We start from the raw sequence: 24,490 nt of genomic DNA on the forward strand, positions 1-24,490 counted from the left end.
ATTCTTATTTTCACAAATTCATTCATAGTTTCTTCTGGAACTTTAATGTATTCTGCTTTTGTTTTAAGTATTTCAATATTTGATCCATTGTTTTTGTTTTGTTTTGTTTACGGAATGAAGTAAAATCTTTTATTGTTTGCTCGTTCATTGCCAATTAGAACCACAAACAGTTTCAGTTTTTTTAAATTCCATCCTTCCCCTCATTCAAAACACCACTTTTACCATACACTAGCTTTCTCTATGTATTTAGGTCTATTTCGGGACTGTTATTCTCTTCCATTAATTTATCTGCATATTCTTTCTTTAATACCAAACTTTTAATTATTACTCTTTACAATATTTTAAGATCAGGTAAAATCAGATACCCCCCATCCTTTGTTTTTCTTCAAAGCATTAAAAATTATTATTCCCTGAGAATTTTTACCAAGTTAGTATTATAATTGCAATATCCAGTGCTAATTTTAACTAGACATGGAAATGATATAAAATATCTATGACTCCTTAATTATTTTGAAAGTTTTTTTTCTTTTAACCTCAATAGGAAGGCACTCGTTAGTGGAGGAAGAATTGGTAAATGGGTTTGCGATGAATTTCGGATGATCTATCATATGGCTTTGGGTGAACTGCTTGACTTCTCTGCTCCTTTGTTACCGTAGCTGTAGCATGTAGCTACACTGTTTATTTTGTAGAATCCTCTTGAGGAAAACTTATATAAAAACTTATAGTAAGCACTCAATACATGTTCTCAGGTTCATAGAACTTAAGCACATGTAGTATGTTAAAATGACTTAGCTGTACTGTTAGTAATTGTAATGCCCTCCCCATGTGCTTAACTTTAGAGATGGGGAATGTTTAAGCAAATTTATGCAAATAAGTATGTTCGAAAGATTTGAATTTGGTATGATTTACCTATTTTAATGACATATAGCTAGTCCTGTAACTAAGGAAGGGAAGCCATCAGGTTTCTATTCACCCGATATGTCCACTTATAACTGTCTGAGTCAACAACAAGCTACACTTTTCTTCGTGGTGTTGGAACAGTTCTGAAGGTCATAGTGTCCTGTCAGACAGAGATTTGGAAATCTCTTCTGCAAGCATTTGCTGCTAATTCTAGCATCCTAAAGCCCTGTAAGCTAATATCTTCTAAAATGTGCTGTGATATTTGAAATCCTATTTCCTACATTACTCAGGGGAAACAATACACTTCACTTAGCTGACCCAAGCTAAAATTCAGACTCTGTTCAAATGAATTCATTCTCTACGGGAGAAAAAGCACTTCTTCAGCTTTATGGCTTCTCTGCAATCACAAAGGGAGAAAATACTTAAACATCTCATTTGTTTGTTCCTAGTGAGGGGCCGGGGGGAGAGTTGTACTTGCCCATGGGGTGGCTGTGAGTTTACAGCTTGCCTTCTGATCCAGGTTAGGGATGTGGCCTTGTTATCTCCAGACTATGGCCCCTAAGGGCCTGTTACTAAATCTTATTCACCCAGAAAGTTAGCAGCTTTTGAAAATAAGCAATCTATTGATTACTAACAATCATAAGACCTAACATTTATTGAGAGCTTCTCACCTTCCGGTACTGGGCACCGGGTTTACATGAGTATTCCATCCACGCCTCCCAATAACCTTAGGAGGCAGACAGCACTGAATAATGTGTCCAGGCCCAAAGACAGATAGTCGGGAAACAGGACTGCAGCCGAGGAAGTTTGATTAGACCCCACACATTCTTAGCCCTTTTATTATATAGCAGGTAATATGTATTAGTTGAATTAATCAATTGTTCTAATAATTCTTTGAAAAATATAAAATTCTACCTAACAACATTATTTCCCATAGGACTTCTGATTCTTTAAGAGGGCAGTTAAAGGCCAGCCCTGGTGACCTAGTGGTTAAGTTTGGCATGCTCTGTTTCGGAGCCTGGGCCCTGGTTCCCAGTTATGGACCTATACCACTTGGCTGTTAGTGGCTATGCTGTGGCAGCAGCCACATAAAAGAAAAGAAAAGATGAAGATTGGCAACAGATGTTAGCTTAGGGCAGATCTTCCTCAGCAAAAAAAAAAAAAAAAAAAAAAAGGCAGTTAACAAAAAACTTTCCCCTACAAATCCACTAAAGGATTTTGGATGTAGATGTAATATATTATTTGAAAAATTATCCTAAGTTTTTTGTGCTGAAATCAAGAAGAAAGCAGAAAACAAATGGACATTAACCATTTGACTCCAGCAAAGGTGGAAAACATGCATGCAATGTTTATAATAATACTCTGGAAATCCTTGATTTACAACATAATTCCATCCTTAACAATTATTTTTTTTGTCTTAGCCTCAGATATGAAGAATTGGGGTAATCATACTCCTCAGTTCTTCTTTTCATTTTGAGATTATTTAGTTCCATCGACCACTCTTATTCTCTTCTTAGCCTAAACTAATAATCTAGTATTGTCTGACTTTTAGCCATGATGTGAGTCCAGATAATAATACACTGAGAACTTAATAATGACAGATTGAAATGTTACATTTAAAACACATCTTTTTAACATCTCAAATTTTTACATATTTTACTCTCTCGTCTTTGGAAATAAGATAGACATATTTGATTTAATTATTTTATATATACTGATATATTATAAATTTCTTAAGCCAAATATACAACTGTAAATTAATATTAAGTATTCCATAATAACTGTTCTTCAATAAGATCATGATGTTTATTTTCATAGAATATCACTGAATAAGCATGAACCAGAGAGTCTGGAAGAAATTGAGGTATAGATGAATATAAAAACATGAGAATTTCCATATCTTTTAAGTTATGATGCATTCAACCCAAGTTAACTCTCTGAAAGGGAAAACAAAAGGACCTGTTGAGAAAGGTCATGCCATAGAAATTTAGAGATGTAATACTAACATTCCTTATTTCCTACAATAATGTCTTATTTGTCAACTTGCTTTTAAAGCCATTTACTTATGATTTGTTTTGTTCCAGAAAGGATTTTAGGTGATTGAAGCTGTTTGTATTTTCATCCTATTCTAATTCTTGAGAATTAACAGATTCCATTAGCTTACTACCTCCTATATCATGTTTCCCTAAATTTGTTTACTTCATGCCTCAGTTATCCTCTAGTTCTAGAATATCAGAATTTGGTCCATTTCTTACTACCATACCCTTTATGATTTTACATTCTGTGATTGCATCCTTCTCTAAGTCCATGTCTTTCTAGACAGAAGAGTTCAACTTTTAAAGTAGGGAATTTTTCCCAATATAGTCTTGAAAAGACATAGAACATAGAAAAATTATATATGTTAATTGTAAAATTAAGAATATTTTAAAACTCTATATTTTGAAACAAAATTTATAATATTTCACAATATCACAAATATCATTTTTTATTTCATAATATAAAGTGTATTGAATCAGAATAATAGATGGTAGGAACATCTGTTCAAAAAATGTAATATCAAACACATAGCTATTATTAACAGAGGAATGTTATGTTTTTCCTTTCACATTACTGCTAATTCTTAAAGCAATAATACGGTGTCTTTTCTTAGTGGTTGAACAATGAAGCCGTGGTTACTCCTTTGTGGAACCAATCCTAGTGAGCACACATTTACTCTGATCCTCAATGAATATTTTGAATGCATTTTATATATTCATAAGAAAGCGCTGCCGTGCTCTTAAGGGAAACTAATGCACAAAGTTACACGTGAACTTTCTCTTTACATTCAAGTAGGTCTACGAGAAGATGTTATAGAAGTTTGTGACTTGGGTTAAATTACAAAGCTAAGAAACTTTTAGGTCTACGGTTTCTTGCACCTGCATAACTGAACCTTGTGTGAACAAGCTGAAAACCATGTACATTAACTTTAACACATATTAGCAAAGCAAAAGATACAATTTGAAAGTTGCTGCTAATAAAATGCATTATTATAATTCGATTAATATAATGAAATATATTTGAGAAATAAAAAAATGCCAAGCTGCATTTTGTGGTCATTTTTAAATTCTTTACTGCTAAAACCAGAGTAACAGCACATACATGGTTTTATGTTTGGAAAGCGGTTTTTTGCTCTGTTCCAAGGCAGATCGGCATCAGTTGAAGAAAGATCCTGAAGAAATTTTGGTAATTCCTGTGGAATGAAGTCATTGCAAAGGTTACATTTATTTCAGAGGTAAACAAGAAATTCCACTTAGTAAAAGACAATTCTTTATTATAAACCCTTTTATTTTTAAATTGAAAACACCTTTCACAAGTGCAAAACTAAGGCCAAATTAACAGTAATGAACTTACATCAACTTTCACTGAAAATATCCTAAATAAAACTGATCTGTTGGGCTACTGCTCTTTCTGGGATAATTTCTCTGTGCTTTGGGAAGCTCTCAGATTTGGCACCAATGTTGGTGACCCTTTTCCATACTTTACCAATGGTTTCATCAGGTTTACCCTGAGTATTATTTAATATTTTAATGTCTACTTAGTAGGGGAAGGGAGTTCAGTGATTTATTTTTTGTTTTTTCTCCTCGGGCAGCATGATTTCATGCCTATTAATTGGTACAACATTGGCCAGTTTGAGAAGATGCCAAAGGTCAATTCCTGTTCTCAGTAGGCATTGTTAAATCGATAGTGGAATGCCAAGGTGAGATTAAGAATGATCAGACACAGATGAAGGGTCAAGGAGATCTGTTATTGACATTTTGGTGGAAAATCATGATAATATCCATTCATCAATAAGAAAGTTGGTGCAAGAAAATGTGTTCACCGTCTTCTTGAGCTGATGATTTACATTTATGAAATTTATAGTTTTCCATTGTAGAAATGTCTCAACTTGCCACATTCCTTAAAAAGTGTTAAAAACATGTATTTTAACAATTTTTTAAACATCATTGTAAATTATTTCCTTTACTTGGATAATTCTCCCTTCCCCTTTATTTTTCCTCAAAAAGAAAATCTGGAGAGTCTTTTGCATGTGGCTACGTGTTAGAGTAGAGGGATAGTATAAACGTCTAAATTCTGGTGCTTAGAAATTCTAAATAGTTAGGAAAAAATATTTTAACCAAATGAGGAATCCTAGAACAGCTTCCTTGTGTCAAGGTTGTGAGAGTACATGTCAGCATGCTTGTAAGAGACAAAGAAATAGATAAGGGGAGAAAGAAAGATGAACTGGAAATCATCTAAAAAGTGATACTTATGTTCTGTAAGTATTTTGCATAGAAGTTTCCATTTGTAGATTTAAATGACTCTGGCCTCGATAATCAATACCCAATTACCAGGTGGATTGTTTAGGTAGTAATGTTACATTCGGCAGCCTTCTTCTTATCAGGGCACGCAGGGCCTCAACCATCCTCCCTACTCAGCTGTCTCTCCTCCTGTTTCCTCCCTTCAGTGGATCACAGATGACTTGGACTATTTTGCATCCTTATGCTTTCACATTCATTCCCTCTTTCTGGAATACTTATTCCCCTTTATCTATTCATTGGGCTTCTTCTCATCCCATAGTTCTTCTCAAAGCTCACCGTTTTGTGAAGTCTTTTCTGACCGCCATCCAAACAGAGTTGATGCATGTCTCTACCATGATAAATTGTATTTGTAATTTGTTTATACATGGCTGCAGTTCTTATCATAATATGAGCTTCTTTAGGGAACGAATCATCATCATAATAGCCAATTCTTAGTATCACACATATTCAATCGTTTTAGTATTCACAACTCAATGAGGTAGATATTGTCATTTTACAACTGAGGACACTGAGGCATAGAGAGTTTAAGTGATTTGCCCAAGGTCATTTAGGTATTAAGTGTTGAATTAATATATATCAGTGTGCCAAATATAATGCCAACATAGTGGTCTAGACCAGGTAGTCTAGTGGTTAAGATTTGGTGCTCTCACCGCCACAGATCAGGTTCGTTTCCCAGTCAGGGAACCATACCACCCGTCTGTCGGTTGTCATACTGTGGTGGCTGCATGTCACTGTGATGCTGAAAGCTATGCCACTGGGATTTCAAATACCAGCAGGGTCACCCATGGTGGAGAGGTTTCAGCAGAGCTTCCAGACTAAGACAGACTAGGAAGAAGGACTTGACCATTCACTTCCGGAAAAATTGGCCATGAAAACCCTATGAATGGCAGCAGAGCATTGTCTGATCTAGTGCTGGAAGTGAGAGGATAGCGAAAAAAGACCGGGCCCACTTCCACTCTGCTGTCCACAGGGGCGCTAGGAGTCAGAACCAATTGATGGCCCTAACAACAAATCACATAGTGGGAGCTTATAAATATTTAAAGTATAAGTGAATATGACCTGAGTTATAAGGTTTATAAAATATATGCATCAAAATATGCATTTGTTTATTGAAACATAATTTTGCCCTAAAAATCTTAGTACAGAATTAGGATAAAAAATGATTATTTTTAAAAAACCAAGTTCCTTACATATATAGATACATTTATATAAAATATACACACAACCTATACATTTATATTAAAAAATTCAAGTTCTTAAAACCATGATCTCCAAAAAAGTTAAACTAGAAAGTTTCTCAATATATGTGAAAATGTTATTGCTAATAAAACTTTTTATCTACTCAGTCATGCATAATGTAATTATATTCGCTCCTAGCCTAGTGAAATTATACTTTTGCTCCTGAAAAATTGAGAGTTCTCGCTGTGTAAATGCTAAGAAGAGTTTAATGGCACCAATGATTTTGTTAAATCCAGACCAATATTACTTAAGAAGCATAACCAGAAAGCTGTAGGAAATACTATTAATCTTCTCACATTTTTGTTATTATTCCCTGAGAGACTGAAATATTATAATCCTGAATTATTCAGGACAATTGTTTGAATCTTTGTTTCATAAGTTCACACACTAAGAATTTCATGAAGAAAAAGAAAGTTTTGATGACATTTAGAAATCTGTTTTATATTTATAATACAAAATAATCATCTAAGTTAGGCAAGATGCTTATAATTCTTAAAATATCTTGCAGATCTGATATCAATCCTATGTTCTAAAATAATTTCAATTTTGTAGATACGTAAAATGCTAAATGCAACAAAGTTCTTCCTAACTTTTAAACAGTTTTTAGGTGACAAGTTCTTAACTTTACATATTCTCCATAATGTGAAATGGCATTTATTCCATAATAACTTAAAAATAGGCCTTGTAAAACACGTAGATTACTTACGTGTTTTTTATTTTGGTACATTTCTAGAAATAACATTATTTTTATAGTTTCTGGAAACATTAGGTTCTGTTCTCATCTATTCCACTAGCATGAAGAAAGCAGGCAAATACAAATTGGAATTATTTAGTGTTTAAATATAAAATAATTATTTAAATATAAAACTATATTTATAGTATAACCTAAACCTCGTGCACAAGCAAAAGTCTAAGGAATACACCATTCTAGACTCGCATCCACATGTGGATGAGAGAGCAGAGAAGAAACGGGGCCAGGATGCCGTTGCTGGGGCCGTCTGAAGAAGTGCGTCTTTTCCTGACACAGCAGGTGAATACTTCTGTTCAGGTTGCAGCAGAGGCTGCCGGGGTAACATTACTATCCAAACAATCAACCTGGTAATTGGGTATTGATTATCAAGGCCAGGGTCCTTCATGGCCTTGCATGCTTAAAATGGACATGAAACGTGACACATGAAACGACTGGAGGTCTGGCAATGTTGTGACAACTGCTAGTAACATACCGAAAATTCTTCTTGAAACTTTAGGTTGTTGTTTGTGCAAAGCTCTTCAACATGTTGCAGGAAAGATTTCTTGCTTATCGGCCTCCAAGCAAAGAAAAGTATAAAATGGAATCATGTTAGATTGCGTGCTTTCGCTTTGTCATGGGCACGGCTAACAAGTTAAAGAACAACGGACATTTCAAAGCTCATAAACCACACAGCCCTTGAAAGTCACTCTGTCATATTGACAGAATTAACTTTTCCCTTTAAAGTTCACTTTCTTTGTATTCATGGTTCAATCCTTCAATTTGTAAGTCACTTTAAATGAATGATTTAACATGTTAATGAAGAAAGTTTTTTAAGTAAATGTAAGGGCATAAAGTTATCATTGGATCCTAAGGCACATAATACCTCTTTGTCATACAGAAAACATTTTATACATTACAAGGTTTTAGAAGATATAAAATATTGCAGTGACCTCATTCTCATAATGACATGGTTTTTAAACCCCAAGGAGTTTAAATATCCCTGTATTACTTCCCAAGCTAAAATACAGACATGCAGGCTTCGCCCCAGAGAGAGAGAAAGCATTTCTCCAGTTACCATGCAATTAGTCATGCTTTTATGATTTATATCCAGCTTGGAGGTTTTTTAACAAACATACAAAAAAGGAACCACACATTAAGATTCATCGAATCAGTGAGTCTAAAGTTGACATTCGAAAAGAAGAAAAGATATTTAACGAACTTACTTGATGGATTTTCTATAACTAAGTAACCTGCAACAGAGATTGTGTTAAATGCATTATAAGTTGAGGGTATGGCTCTTTCTGAAAGAGTTCTAGATTAAAATCAGAAAAATATAATAAATCAGTAATGCATAATGTGTTATGCTTTTAGCTAACGTGATCATGATTTTAAATTCTATGTCATTTTGTAAAAGAATATTATTTAGACCCAAATATGACCGAATAATAATTTAGCTTCTCTCTCAAGTTAAGGAGGTACTCTTTTATGTTGTTAGGCATTCAAGGCAGTATATTAAAAACAGGTCACTTTTTTATATATTGCATAGCACTTAGTGGTCTAAGAGAGTTAATGTGCATTTTAAAAAATATTTTCTTTGTCCAGAGAGAGTGCTGAAGCAGGGAGAATGGATCTGAAAAATAACATCATGTTGCCAAAGTCTTGTTTCATGAGTGAGTTTTGATGAATATATAACCACTACAAAATCACAATCATTTCAGTTACTTTACACATATCTTTTGTGACAGTTCATTGGTCAAATAATTTGTACTCTGAAAAAAACTGAAGTAATTTTTAACAGTGAAATAGACTATGCAACACACAAAATTGAGCGATAGGCACATCTTTAATAACACATTTGTCATGCACAACAAATTAGCACCGCAAAAACACAAAAGGCAAAACGTATAAGGAAATAAAATGGAAGAATGCAACTTTTAAAAGTTTTAAATTTTCAGTATTATGAGGGGTGATTTTACTGTATTCCTTAAGTGATATATAACCACATATAAGAAGATGTGGTTTTTGAAGTGAAGGATGAATGAAAAAAGATAATTAGATTGAAAAATGTGGCATAATGAATATTATGAAAATGCCCACAAAGGGGTGAGTTCAGTGAAGAAAGCCTGAGTCAAAAAGAAGTATGTTGCATTTAACCCAGGAATTGGGGAAAGATATGGGGGTACTGGAGCAAGTATTACCAAGAAGAATGATAGAATTCTTGGTTAATGCTATAGGTGTTCCCAAGCAGAAGGAGTTATCTCCCAGCTTCTCAGGGTATAACCATGTGGAGCATCCCATTATCAGACATGGCATCACAGAGATAAAACAACAATGTCTGAGCAAATTCTCGGTGGATGAATTCAGGGGCTTCCCACAATCCCCTAGAGAGATTCAAAGAAGGCAACAGAGAAATCCTGACTCTAATTAGATGGATATTGAGATGGCTAAATGGGCTATTGAATCAGAAGAATCCTTGACTTAGGGACAGGAAGACAGAGTGGTGGATTTGGAGGTCCTGGAAATACTTCTGACATAGCAATAGATGCAGTGGGGACTGAGGAATCAATCCATCCTGTTGGAAATAATTACCCCTCAGCAAAGACCGGTAAGAAAAAAGACAACCATGGGCTAGACCCTCGCTAGCCAAGCTTCTTTAGATGCCTGATGCCCCATTGCTCCTATGCCATGATGTTCCCTAGAAATAGGAAAGGAAAGGGGGTTAGATTGGGCAAATCCTAATTAACTGAGTTTAAGGTAGAAATGAATGAGATACTTGAATTAGCAAGGTCAATTAGCAGGTCCCTGCTACCAGAGGGAAATGGAAATTCTTGAGTTGCGTGGAGCTCACTTTCACAAAAACAAGGAACGTTTTTCAGTGTTTGATTGGTAAAATTCGAACCCACTGCATCTGATTTAATGACAAGCTCCTGGGCCACCTATTCAAGGACAGTCAGACGGCCATCCTGTAATGGGGAGAATCCCTATTTTCCCAGAGGATCCAAAATTATTTGAGGCTGTACTGGCAAAATATTTTTACTGGGCTATTTAGAACCTAAAATAGAGCTAGTTTCTGAGCAGCCATCAATAGGTCACTTGAAGAAACAGTGCACATTTACGAAATCCCCAAGATTCATTAACCATGAATAATCACATTAAAATATAAATGAGCAAGAAATAACTAAAGCACCATATTATTATTCACATCCTTGCTCTTTTTTCATTAATGATGTCTAGTCTCATTTAGAAATTATAATGAATTCAAATAATAAATTTTTTTCTATGTCAATTTCTTTTCAGCCAAAAATGACAGAAAGTTGCTTTTATTATTCTTATTTTGCATTTGAAAGATCCCTCTAAAGATACTAATTTTAAACCATAACTGGCTAGCTCTTGGACGTGGGTAGATATTTGTGAATTCTTTCCTTGTTATAAAATATGATGTCCTTAATGACTTCAAATGTCTGCTCCAACAATTACCGGCTACATTGTCGTGAGCAAGTTACTTAATCTTTCTGTGCCTCAGTTTTCTAACTTGGAAAATAGGATAAAAATATGTAAATCAAGCTCATGTGTAAAATGCTTAGAAAAGTCCCTTGCTTTGGTATGCAATCCATAAACATTAGTTACTACCATTAGTATTGTAATTACTTTTTCTAGTTTATTCTGTATAACTCAAGCTTCTCCTACCCATATGTTCAACAATTGACACTAATATAAAGAAGAAATCTTCTTTTTGTTTCTGAAAGAATTTTCTATCTTAATTTTACTCAAAAATGGCTAGAAGAGATTGTGCTAAATTAAGCAGCAAGGTTTCCTATTTTATTCTTCCTAATCAGGGTCCCTGTAGAAAGAGTCGTCATAAATATCTAGACATCAAATCCAGGTCTGTTTTTCAAGTTCTCATTTCAAGATCTTAAATAAATCTCTAATCTAAGGACTGTCATAACTCAGTTTTCATATAATCATGTGAAAGTATTTCTAATCACGTTCACACTTCTGCCATGATTCCTTATAACTCCTTCCACACCCCTTGTCTCCCTCCACATAGTCTTTTGGTCTCCTTGCCTCTCCGCTGGTACCATTTCAGGTGTTTCCCCACAGCCAGATTATACTGATTTCCTTAACAGCTGATTCAAATGTTAAACTTCTCCATGGATCTTTCCCTGTTCTATTACAGAGAAAATAATTTCTTCCTTCTGTGAAACCAAATGTCTAAGGACAAACCTCCTTCCATCTTGTTTTATGGCTGTTTAAGGACATGTATTAAGGATATGGTGCACTAAGGTTCACGTATACTTGAAGGCAGGGGCAGGATTAACACTTGACTTAATGCAAGTCCCTCATAGCTTTATTCACAGTAGGCAATGAATAAATCATTGTTAAATATACAATTATGGATGAATTTAGACTAAGATACACAGTAAGCCAAATATAAGTGCTCTGATTATTATGAAAATATCTGCATTAAATGAATTTTCCACTAAAATATTAAGCAATTGAGAATCCTCAGAGGGCCCAAAGTCAAAGCTTTAGACAAATACGGTCAATAGATGCATCAACAAACAGTATACAGGTCTAAACAAAGGCCTAATAATAGAAGTTAACAGGTGCTGGATATTTTGTTAGGAAATTAGACATACGAACATTAACATTGCTCTTGCCTACTCAAGTAATAAAAAAATAGTTTTAAAAAAAGTAGGGTCTGTTTTGGCTTTATTTTTTTTTTTTTGTATCACTCTCTTTATCTAAACCCAATCACTTCATGTAATCTGTTCTTCACATTTGTTATCTACATAATGTGAGAAACAAGGCTTCGTATAGTCTAATTTTTATGTAATTTTCTAAGCTTATGTCACAATTATGTGTGAACTGAAATCTTGAGGTACCCAGCTACACAGCTTACATTTATGCCAAAATTGGCATAAATCACCTATTTCAAATAAAAATTAGATTTTTTTCTCTTGCTGTTGTCTGTAGTATCCACATCACTGCGTGATTCTTAGCCTCATATTGTAGGGTGTATTTTTCCCTTAAGTATTGGCTGTGTAGAAAATTTTGTTTTTCTTTGAGGTTTTAAAGCTTTATTTTTAAATAGAAAAAAGTATTAATTTGGACAATTAATACAGGGAATTAGAAAAGAAGATGGGACATAATATGAGGGAGATGCATTGACTGAAGAGGTAATTAAATTTCTTTAGGAACAACTGGTTAGATAAGCATTAAAAAAACTCACAGAAGTTAGTGCTTGAAAGTCACCATGTTATTTCAGAAGGAATGCTATTTTCAAATCAAGTGATTGGTGGAGACACTTAAAGAGATTCACATGTTTTATCAACATTTTAAAAAACTTTTAAAAATTGTTAAATGAAAAGCATTTTAGACTAGTGTGGTATTCTTATTTTTATTCACCTACAACAGTGAAGGTTACCATCAAATCAGTTTGGGAATTGTCCAGATTTCAATAAGATAACCGACCACATTCCAATATAAAGGGCTAAACACTTTTTATTACACGAATCTTAGCTGTCTTAAATCCAATGCCCTTTTGCTGAAAAGGGTATTATTTCATGTCTGGGCTCATTTTTTAAAAGTCTATCAAAAACTTAAATTCCACTCAGATTACTCTGGATAGATCCAGAGAGGAACCATTTATTTATGTTGGCAGTGGTGATTGAAGACCATATTGTCACAGAGACTCAGCTTTCCCTCAAGGTCAATTAGTTGAAATCTATAGGGAATTAAAATATAGTCCAAGTAGAGAGCCATAGATGATAGCCTATAGATGAGCAGCTTAAATGAGCATTACCAGTGGCATAGGACAAATTGAGAAACTTTGGGTTTTCCACTTAACCAGTTAAGGGAGGCTAAAAAGAAAAGAACCTCAAATTCTATCGCCTTGATGTAAAAATACGTATTTGTACACACTAACATGTACCTCATATTCAAATAAAAACTCGTAATGAATCTACCTTTCTAGTAAAATGTATTAATCTTTCCAAATTTTGTAAAATATTGTATGAGTTTTTAGTTTATGTATTTCATCAAGTCATTATTTACTCCTACATTTAATCTACTTCTACAAGGATATTCTATTATTTATCCAAAGCATTTACTGTAATGCTATCAAAGATATTTTAATTTTTGTTCTTTTCTATTGTTTTATTTGTTCTAGTCTTTAAGATATTATCCTTTCAGATCCTTCCTCATTCTTTTATCAAATCACAACTTTTCTGTGGTCCTCAATATAAGCTAAAAATATTATCCTAACCAATGGCTCTTACTATATAGCTGTCTCTAAAACTTCACTTTGTAAGGTAAACATACCACCTGAATAAGTGAGTAATGTAGTATTTTTCTTACTTAATTAGAAAAACAATCATTAGTAAGTGACAGCTAGGTCCTTTCTCAGTCTGTCCCCTCATATCTGTGAGGACAAATTTTAGGTTGACAAGGAGCTTAGCTATTTGAAGGGCAGCTCTTGGGAGGCAATGCCCCTTCTTTGATCACTGCGCTATTTCCGATGCCTAGAACAGTGCCTGGCATGTGATAGGTGCCGAGCTGCTATCTCTTTTACTCAAACAAGGTGAAATGGACTCTTAGATAGATATGGGAAAGCAATGCTCTTGCTGATGTCAAAGAGCTGAGATAAGATTCCCACTGTGCCAGGAGTAGAATTTTCCTCATTGCTGAGCCTCTCCACATTGGCATATTTGAAAACAAATTGTTGACAGATGTTTTATTTTGTCAACCATGTATTCTAAGTGAGAATCGTGGGCATGAGCTTAGCCACCTCAGGGGCAATAGGGCAGAAGCAGTAGATAGAGAGGATGAAGAGACTGTTGACAGCTGTGTGAAGAGGTGGGCGAAGGTTCTCAATGAGGACTTATCGAAGAGAGACAGATGACATGACACCATCTAAAAAGAAGTCCTGACAGCCTGAGCTCTTAGCTAGTGAGGTAGGTAAGCTCTGGCATTCCTCTGTTAGCAGTTAGAAGGCAATCCCGGAAAACTAGATTTGGAAGAAGACCACATCTACTTTAATACGATTTATGTAGAGGTGTTCTATAAAGGTTCTCATTAACCCAAACTATTCAGTTCAGTTCTGTCAAAGTAAAGCTCTGGCTGAGCAGGACACTACTCACTGATTCTAGGAGAGGAAATTTGGTAACCGAGGAGAAACAGTGATGGTTCTGTAAAAATGGAAGCATTTTTCTCTGAGGTACTAATGGCATAAAGCAAAAAAGTAAAAGGATTCTGTTTAATGATGATGAAGAAAGACATTCAGCAGAGCTGCTCAACCAGACCACGTGTGAGTCTGGAATGCTGAGAGGTCAACTTTGAGTGCTGGTTGGAAATGGATATTTTATGTGTGATGTGATCACTTAAATCTTTAGCTCAACAGTGTCTTACTTTGACAAATGTTTGAATCTGATCAAGCAGGTCCTTTGAGGAAAACGTATTTTCATAAAAATATTTTAATTCTGTCAGTAGGAACTTGGCAGTTAGTTAATATGAAGTAAAGCAAGGTTAGCTATGATTCAAAAATACTAAATGTGATTACAGTAGAAATAGGCCTGGCTTCCTCTGTTTTAATCATGCTGAGTACTATTCATAGTCAATGAGAATGTTGGGGGCCTTGGCCCCATCCAGCCTTGTGACTCATGGAGACTAGTAGATTTGGGATTTTGAAATCAAATGCATTTTCATTCTCTGCCTCCATTCACATCCTTTACATGAAGAAACTGATTATCTCTGGGGCACTCAATCAATTCCTGGGGTCCCTGCTAATGCTGACATTTTGCTATTCTACCCTTAGAATGTATAAATCAATTTTTGTGCTAGGATAGAAATGGCATTTCTGAGCATCAGAGGAGTGCCTGAAAGCATGCACAGTTGGCTATCCCCTGGTCAGGGCAGAAGTAAAGAGTCCATGAAATGCGCCACTCTTTGTATGCCCCAGAGTCAGAGAAGAGGAAATGTCATCATCTTGGTCCTTACAGATTACCACCTGCAGTAGCTGAATTGAGCTTGTGCGAATGTGAACCCAGACTCCGCCCATCAGATGGAGAACTCAGCTCACATCATGGTAATAATAGGACAAGAAGCATGTGAAGAAATCTAAGTGAAAACTTATTTTACTGTCAAAGCTAACAAGACATGAGAACACAGCAAATTCTCAGGACATGCACATTATGAGTCAATGTGCATTTTGATAAGGTTAACTTTACCATATCAATAGCATGCAATACTAGAGAGGACACTTTGTAAGAAGAAAGCATAGCGGTTTTTTTTTTTTTTTGCTTTAGAAAAAATAGCACATTAAAGAACAAAACACTCAATTTCATGTATTTCAAAGTATAGAGCACACCACCTGATGAGATTAAAACAATCACAGCAGAGCTCTGCATCACCACAGTGACTTACTGAATGACAAAAATCTCCTTGCGTCTAAAGAAAAATGAAGAGTATCTGGAAGCAAAGATTCATTATTTCCTTAGTATACAAACACATTGCATTATTTTTGATTTGCTACTGCAAAACCATGAGCATTAAATATCTTAAGCTTCATTCTACTTCAGGACATTTCTTGTCCTGAATTCACATATTAGTCAAACATTTTTTTGTCTGGATTCACATATTTTTGCCATTGCTTGCAAAATAATTTGACAGAAGTAATATTAATGACCAGAATCTGTCAAAGAACTGATGGCAATTAAAAGGCTAATGATTTTACCCAGAGTTTCATATATCAGTCAAATATTATGTATTCTTATTGAAGCCACACTGAGTTATAATACTAAAGATTCTCCAGGTTCTGCAAGCTTGAACCTGCATGAAGATGCCATCGCTCTTTTTCCCTATGTCACTAGAGAATAAACAACTCGAAAGAAGTATTTATTTCCCTTAGAATCATTCTCTACATAGGAAATGCTGCTTGAAGAAGGATACCATGAGCCCTCATCTACTTAAGAGAGTTTATATGGATCTCATCTAGTATGCTTCAGAATTAAATATAGACACACATACACAAATATAGGTGGATCTTGATCCCTCAGAATCAAACAGACCTGGGCTTGGATCAAGGTTTGTATTTACTAGATGTATGACCTTGGACAGTTACTTCAACTCTCTAAGTATCTTTTGTTTTTCACCTATAAGATAGGGATAAGAGTCTCTACAACAAAGGATTAAATGAGTTAAGTGAGATCATTACATACAGAATTTAACACATAACAATTACTCATAAACATTAACAACTATTATGTTAGCAAACCCTATATGTGAAAGTAGATTGGGGTAATTTTTAAATTTACGCATCTTATAAATAACAATAATAACAATACCAGATGTAGTCTGATTTACTGTTTACAAAGCACATTCATCGGATTCTTTTAAGTGGTAAGATTCCTGAAGAAATAACTAAATGTTTAACAAAAATTTAACATGCAAACTTCTAAAATTATTGAAGGAAAAAAGGTGCTTTTAAATGAGCAATTTGATTATTTGCTTCATTTTGTTGAGAATTTTAATTCCAGTCATGATTACTGATTTGGGGCCTTGAGTCTTAACACAATACACCATTATATTCACTCACTAAAATAGACAGGATAATTACTATGGAATGATGCACAAAATTTTGAGGAATAAAATTGAGGCCTAGAAGAAACTGAGTATCTGTTAAGTAAGAATATTAGTAACATTGATCAATGTTACACTACTATTTCTTTTCTGATTTAATCACCATAGGAAACAAAGTGAGGAAAGGAGACAGTGAAAAGTAAACTTTTTTAGCAAATAGAATCTTTAACTTGTGAAAATTCTATTGAATTACCTAATTTTTAAGTGTTATTAAGTGTCTTGAGAATGTAGTCTATTACAGTTAAATTAGGCTTTAGAAAAAAATAGCACATTAAAGAACAATATTGGCTGATCTTGACAATATTTCCTCCTAGAAACCTTTCTCACTTCAGTGGGCTATGTGGCTGTGTTTTGAAGGACTCATCAAAAAATGTTGTTCTATTCATTTGTTTATCAAACAATAAAACCGAAGAGTCATTTTCTAACCTGGTGAGTGTGGAATGGATGAGCTCAAAATATTAAATATCCTTCCTAAGAAATACGGCTTACATGGTCTAAACAAATATAAAATTTGCATAATAAAATGATATAATTATCATTACAAATAAGAATTTAAAACATCCTCTTGGCATATCCCTGAATATTCTCAAGGAGTTATGGAATACTAAGACTTTATTTGAGTTTCCTTCTCCTTTGAGAAGAAAAAGCATGAGGTGAGAGAATTCTTCTACAGATCTTTTGTGAAACAAGGTAGAATATAATTAAATAATGAGAGTTTGCACAAACAAAAGCTCTAAGATAAGCGTTAAAATGTAAATAAACATACAGGCAGATAACATAAAATAGTTAAATAATTTCTTAACAATAAAATCCCAAATCCTTGAAAGAAGTTAGTACCAAAGAATCATACTGACTTTTTTTTGTGAACTAGCTAAGTCCCTAAAATTAATATTTTAATTATTGCTTAGATAGTCTTCTATCATTCATCTTATGGACACACGAAGACATGGAGCACTGAGGAAAACTGCAAGTCCAATTAGCATGAAGAAAGTGGGCAGGTTGAATGGAAAAGAACATGCCTCAGCATCAGATAGAAGGAGCACATGTTAACAGGGTAGACTTAAAGGAAATTGTCTATGTTCTTTCCTGCTAACAACAAAGACGTATGGCATAAGTTACTCAACAATTTGGAAGCTAACTCGAATTCCTTGATTCTTCACTTCCAGGATCTACCATCAGTCTCTGTGACTCTACCGCATCAGACCTATATGGTTTTGGATAGATTTAGATCTTCCAGCACCTAAAAGACAGGTGAAGAGCTTTAGAGCTTCATTGAAGGACAGCACCAATACATATGTGCATATGGTTAACTATGGATCGTTAGTTACTATTTTTTCTAGTCTTACTATCTAACGTATTAGTGAATTCGTTAACATGAAAAGCCTTAAATAAATAGCAAAGCTAGAGATAGATCTCTGTAATGAAAAGAGTTAATGCTCAAACCATTTGATGGTCATTTTAATAAATTTCTGTAATAAATCAAGCAAAGCATATAGTATGTGCCATTGGAATTATACACAAGAATGTTTTACAGTTACGAATACTCGAATCATAACAAACAGATGAGAAAGTAAAAAGAACGGAAAGTAAAATTTCCAACTTTGCTATTACTAGTGGTAATATATAATAATTTTCTATGTCAAAAATAAATAAAAATTGCTTGAAATATACTTGAAAGACACTTATACATCCCTTTACAGATAAAGTGATGTAGAAATAAATAAACATGGAAGTAGGAAAATAAATAATGAGGAGTCAAGGTTAAATAAGGCAGTCCTTGAATTATAAATACCCAATAATAAACAATCTATACAGTCCTCGCCCAACTTTTCCATTAGCTGCCATGACAGTCATTGTTAAAAAAAAAAAACCTTAGAACTTTTTGATAATGGCTGTGTTCAGAAGTGGAGGAAGGGACAAGCTGTGAAAACACACAGAGCTTAAGGGATCTTCCCTCGCCAGAGCCTGCCTAGACTGGTAACCTGCTTGATAAGAATACTTTCTCCCATACTGACTGGCTGCTTTCACTTTATTATGTTATATCTCCTAAAGATCTGCTTACTAAGGCCTTTTGGGGGATAAAGATTCTTTAAAAAATGTTCGAAAAGTGTTTGGATGCTTAGAAGTTTACATTTTAGGATGAACAGATTGAACGAAATTGTGCAAACACCTAAAATTAATTGAATGGAGAGTTTTAAAGTTTTATCCCTTGGATGCTTTGGGGGTATGAGAAAGACACTGGGAACCCAGGCTTGTGGAAGGGGCACAAAGAATTGAGAAGGATGTTGGGAGAATCCTACTGAAATCCAGTTGGCCCACGGAGGAAAGGAAGAGAAACTTCCTTTTACTCTGCAGCATGACGCTTCCAGGACTGAGACATAGCCTGGTAGTAGTTCCCATGATGCGTTTAAAGTGGGAGGGTTACCCTGGGAATCTATTGATCTTTGATGCACAACATTTCTTATGTAGAAAACTGTGTCCTGGGTAATATACAACCATCTTACACATAAGTCTTCGGACTTATCCCATTTTGGATGGGAACAGCCTGTGTTAAAATATGAACAAAGATAAGTATCTAAATATAAAGAAGTAAGTTTTCATATCCAACAACCCAAATTTCTGTGCAATTTAGTGATAACATCAAATAATTTTCAACTTGTAGCAGCTGGAATGACCCTGCTTATCGGAAGACACTTCCCTTATAGCACGTATTAGATATTTTTAGACATGTTAGAAATATTCTCACAATCTATGAGGTGAAGATGAATTTTGGTAAATGACAACTGTAAATGATTAATCCCTCTTTAAGTTCAAGACCTTTGATGCTATATTTTCAGAGTTAATAATACTTTTTTAAAAGTTCAACAGAGCTGTGCAAGTACTTCGTAACAATTATGTGATTATAAGTATCACAAAACATTGGATCTTGTAAGAATCTGAACTATCTTATAAGAATCTAGACAGCCTGATGATAGTTTTTATTAAGAATTTGATGAGTTATCTTAATAACCAGAAGTTTTTCAAATAGAAGTCAACATTTTGAATAATTTATAACAATGTTAAAAGGGTTAAAAATTACTTATTTTTTAAAATTAAGTACTTTACTATTTCCAATACAAACTGATGACACCTGTTTAGTACACGTTTTTACTTTTCCTTCTGAAGGCAAATTTTTACTTTGTATTTAATTTTTAAATACTGAGAAATTTTTAAAAATGACGATGTCAATACATGATTTAGACTTTTAATGTAATCTTATGCTAAAATAAGGAGCTATGAGAAAGCCGTTATAAAAATGATATGAACAATATCGAGTAGTTACAAATATACTTAAACTCGTTATTAAAAAGGTGGAAACTTTCAGAAAATCTGATGTAAAAAAAATTTATCACATGAAGTGAACTATTAAACATGGTTATAAAGGTTTAACGTGTAAAAATATTGGTCCAGGAAAAAAAAGGGTTAGGTTGAACATTATAGTCCGAGGTTCACATTGAACCCAAAGTATTAGGAAGATTAAGTGAGTCTCTAAACAGCAGTGAGAAGTGTGTCGAAGATGGAGGTCACCCTTTGAAAGAAGATCTCTGTGCCCTGTGTAAATAGGAGCCCCACCAACACTTCCAACAAGCGTAGGTCAGAATAGGGTCATGGCTGCAGGCCCGCTGGACCACTGTTCGCCCAGAGGAGTGTGCTCACCGCGTTAATCTCTCGTCCTTCAGTTCCAGGTCTGCAACTGTGATGAGCTGATCCAGCTTGAATTTGGTGTCAATAATTTCTGCATCCCGAGGAGAGTATGTACCACCTTCTTTCTGCTTCTGTCGAATTCTAAAATAAGTGTAAGAAAGTCCAAGAAAGGAATATGTTAGGAAGCATATGAACTTAGGTTCAGTTTTCCTTTTAAGTAAGTATGTCAGTCAAATAATTTCTTTGTTGGGATCACTTCTCTGGATATGCTGCAAATTTATATCTACTCAACTTTTTCCTGTTTTAATTCCATAGAACCTATAGTATATTTCTTAACATGTTGTTTTGTTGAAGTTTCAAATTTTAATGAGTATTGACTGATGAAGGCCTGAGCCATTGGCACATTTAATATAGAGAGCAAATGAGACAGATGCTGTGAACTTTCCCCCCCTCTCTCTAGTTGTCTCATAGATTTGTCACGAAGGAAATATGCCAAAGTGGAAATGACTCATTGTTATCACACTGATGCTAAAAGACAACGATTGTTTCTACATATACGAAAATACATAAAAATGTATTTTGAACTGTCTCATTGACTTTTTAAAAATATTGTAAAGTATATTATCTTTATTTAGAATCAGAAAACAGGCTCAAAAATAAAAGTCACATGAATCTGAGAATCACATAAAAGTCTTCTCATTTTAAGCCCTTTACATGCTTATTTCTCTATGACACAGTATAGTATATTACAAAGCAATATTTAGCTCTTCTATTTTTCACCTTTCAAACATTCATTATTTTATTGAGGATGATATAGAAATTATAAAATATGGTCCTTATCCTCAAGGACATTACAATTTAGTTGAGAAGCAGGATCTAAATGTAAAAAAAGCATAGAAAAAGAGAAAAAAGATTCAAACGACAGCTCACAAGACAGTAACTGATGCATTATAAAATGTTATATAAGTGATTACAACTATTAGTATTTAAAGGCCGTAAAGAAGTGTTCCAGAATGAGGAGGAGGAAGCATGTTTCTGGTTGACGAAACAAAAGCAGAGTTGTAGAAAGCCTAAGGACTGTTCAGGTGACAATAGACCCATGTGGCTGAAGAGAAGTCTGTAGGGAAGTTGTGGGGAATACAAGGGGCCCATTTCCTGCCCACATAAGGAGTTCATCCTGAAGGAAATGAGAAGTCAGGCAAGCTTTTAGAGCAGGGAAACAATATGAATAGGGCCAATGCATGCCCCTGAGGCACAAGGACCATATGGTACACAATATGTCTTGAAAAGTGCCTAGAATAATGACCTCTCACCATCTTCTGGCTGTATCTGGGAACAGTATGTGGTATAAGAAAAACATCTTTTTCAAGAGCCTTTCAAACTATCCGTCAAAATGATGATTTAAGAGATTCCAGATGAAACAGGACATGCACTGCATACAAGTTACAGAACAACATCCTTCAGATAAAATAAAAACAGAGCCTATTGAGCTACTTAGGAAATTAGTGGAATGGTTATTTTTACAAATGTAAGATCTCTTTAACTGGGCAATATACCTTATGAAACTAGAGTTTAGGATCATAAGTAAGATTTCCCCCGAGGTCCTGTAAACAACAAGTGAATTAAGAGGCCTATACTGAGATTTTGAAAGGATGCTTGGAAAATGTAGCACAGACATGTTGGTAAAGTCAGCGTGTGAAAGGGTCTCACCATATAATGAAGTTGGATATCTTTAGAGTGCTGACCTACTGTAAAAATTATCACTAGTGTATAAACTTTAAAATTTAGACCTGATTGAAATATTTAAATTAAACCTATCAGAGTTATAAATTATACAAAACAATGTAGAAAGCCTGGTGCCTTCTGCTTTTGTGTTATCACTTTCCTGTCTCTCAGCTCTAAATCCACCCTTCTTTGCCCTGCTTTGTGATACTGTAGCTGCACTCTATAACATTTGTCCTTCATCAATTTCATCAATAGAGGACACTAGAGTGACCCTGGAAGGCAATAGGGACAGGGAGACACTTCCCTGTGTGTTCCAGTGCTGCATTATTATTATTCATTGTGGAAGCCCAGCAGCCCACCTGGATGAGCTCTAGCTGCTTCTTAAGTGCATGGTCTCCCCATGGGTGAATGACTCCAGGTAACTTCAGCCTACCCACACCTCCAGCAAGAGTGGGCTGCTTTATAGACCAATTCCAGCCTGCCAACCCTCCAGGAATAGTGGGTAGCTTCTACTGAACAGCTCCAGCCCCTTCCCTCTGTCATATTTCTTTGCCAACTGATAGGTGATGGGCTGCATGTGCTCATGGTAGCCATTCCATGTCAACCTTGGGGGTGTGACTTCTTCTAGTTCTTAGTTCCTTTACTGTACTCTCTCCTTCAGCCTGGAGTAAGCAGCTGCTTTGTTGCACTTGCTACTTCTGGGCTCCTTAGTGTTCTCTTTTACCCCCTTTATTGGTTAATTATTTCTCTAGTTAATAATTCTTCTTATTAAATGTTTCCCATTCAAGTAACTGTTGTGGCTTCTGTCTCCTGATTAGACTGTGACTGAATAATGCCCATAAAGCATCCTAGGAGTGTAAGTACAAATAAATCTTACCTTGCAAATGCAAAGATAGCTGTTCCAAGAAGAATTATTGAAAGGATACACAAAGTGACTGAAAGAATAATCTCTACAGTTCTTTCTGAAAGTCCTTCACCTGAAGAGGAAGAAGTATAACATCACGATTAAATATTATTATGGAATACTATCTTGGGTCTCAAAACACAGAAAAAATATTTTCTTGGCATATTTCTCAAGAATGCTAATAAAATGTACAAATTTTCTTGTTCCTCTTCTTTTCCTAGATCTTCTAACTTTGGGCCTGAGTTCTTGTTCCTCTTCTGTTTTCTGTCTAAACTCACTCCCTTGGTGAGCCCATCCAGCCTCATGGTTTTAATTTTCACCCACATGATGACGACTACATAATTGCCTACTAGAGTTGTAATTAAAATTTCAAAATCAACATGTCCAAAGATAAACTCCTCTACTTCCCTCCTTGCAACTGCATCCTTCCACCTCTTAGTTCATGGCAACATCACTGTTCCAGTTGCTTAGGCCCAAAACCTTGGAGTCATACTTGACTCTCTCTTTCTCTCATAGAACACATCCAAAATCTTTAAGGAAATTCTGTTGGCTTCATTTCAAAGTATATACACTTTTCACTAACAGAAACTAGGAAAACTTGGAGAGACAGTAATTCCAAAGCGAGAGTAGGGCACAAAAGGAATTCAGACATCCAATAGGGCAAAAAAGCTAAGAAGCTATCAAAGTCTAATGGTATGAAAAGAACAGATCATCTTGAAGAGGTTCCTACTGGCCAAAGAGAGAACAATTTAAACTTAATAATGAATAAAAACTGAAATTGATTGAAATAAAGTTGATTATAATAATCCATGGGTTTTAACACTATTCAATGAAAGAAATAAAAAATAAACAAAAACATTAATTTGTAAAGATTGGTTATGGCTAGACTGTAACTTTCCTCACTCTAAAAATTTGTAATTAAAGGGAGAAAATTAAGCATTTTTTTCTGGGTTTCTCATATGAACTGCATGGTATGGGTTAAAAAAAATAGTCCTAGTTAAGGAGATTAAGCCCTTAATTAGGGAAGAATTCTGTTTAATAAATGTGGAAGGAGTAATAAAATTAGAAATTAATTTTTCATTCTTAATGAAATAATTGGTTCAGGTAACAATTCTAAATGTGTCTTTTATTGTTATTGTTGTTGCTGAGGAAGATTAGCCCTGAGCCAACATCTGTTCCAATCCTCCTCCACTTTATATGTGGGGTTGCCACCACAGCATGGCTGATGAGTGGTGTAGGTCTGTGCCCAGGCCACCAAAGCAGAGTGCACCAAACTTAACCACTGTGCCATGGGGCCAGCCCCTCATAAATGCGTCTTTAATGATTAGGAGA

At 34.8% G+C, this 24,490-nt stretch overlaps 1 protein-coding gene across 2 annotated transcripts in view; it reads right to left on the reverse strand.

Moving 5' to 3' along the window:
* Window positions 1–24,490, reverse strand: part of PTPRQ (protein tyrosine phosphatase receptor type Q) — a 242,907-nt gene that overhangs the window by 27,105 nt on the left and 191,312 nt on the right. Inside the window, exons 34-38 of one of the 2 annotated variants that reach the window (XM_044747332.2) lie at window positions 23,132–23,231; window positions 20,542–20,670; window positions 8,430–8,456; window positions 7,700–7,781; window positions 4,039–4,129 (exon numbers count right to left, since the gene is read on the reverse strand). In XM_044747332.2, the coding sequence (XP_044603267.2) occupies window positions 4,039–4,129; window positions 7,700–7,781; window positions 8,430–8,456; window positions 20,542–20,670; window positions 23,132–23,231 (429 nt within the window). The remainder of the gene's footprint in view (window positions 1–4,038; window positions 4,130–7,699; window positions 7,782–8,429; window positions 8,457–20,541; window positions 20,671–23,131; window positions 23,232–24,490) is intronic. The other variant, XM_070507246.1, reaches the window with a different exon arrangement.

The sequence above is a fragment of the Equus asinus genome, chromosome 4, assembly GCF_041296235.1.
Source record: "Equus asinus isolate D_3611 breed Donkey chromosome 4, EquAss-T2T_v2, whole genome shotgun sequence".
NCBI classification, from domain to species: Eukaryota; Metazoa; Chordata; class Mammalia; order Perissodactyla; family Equidae; genus Equus; species Equus asinus.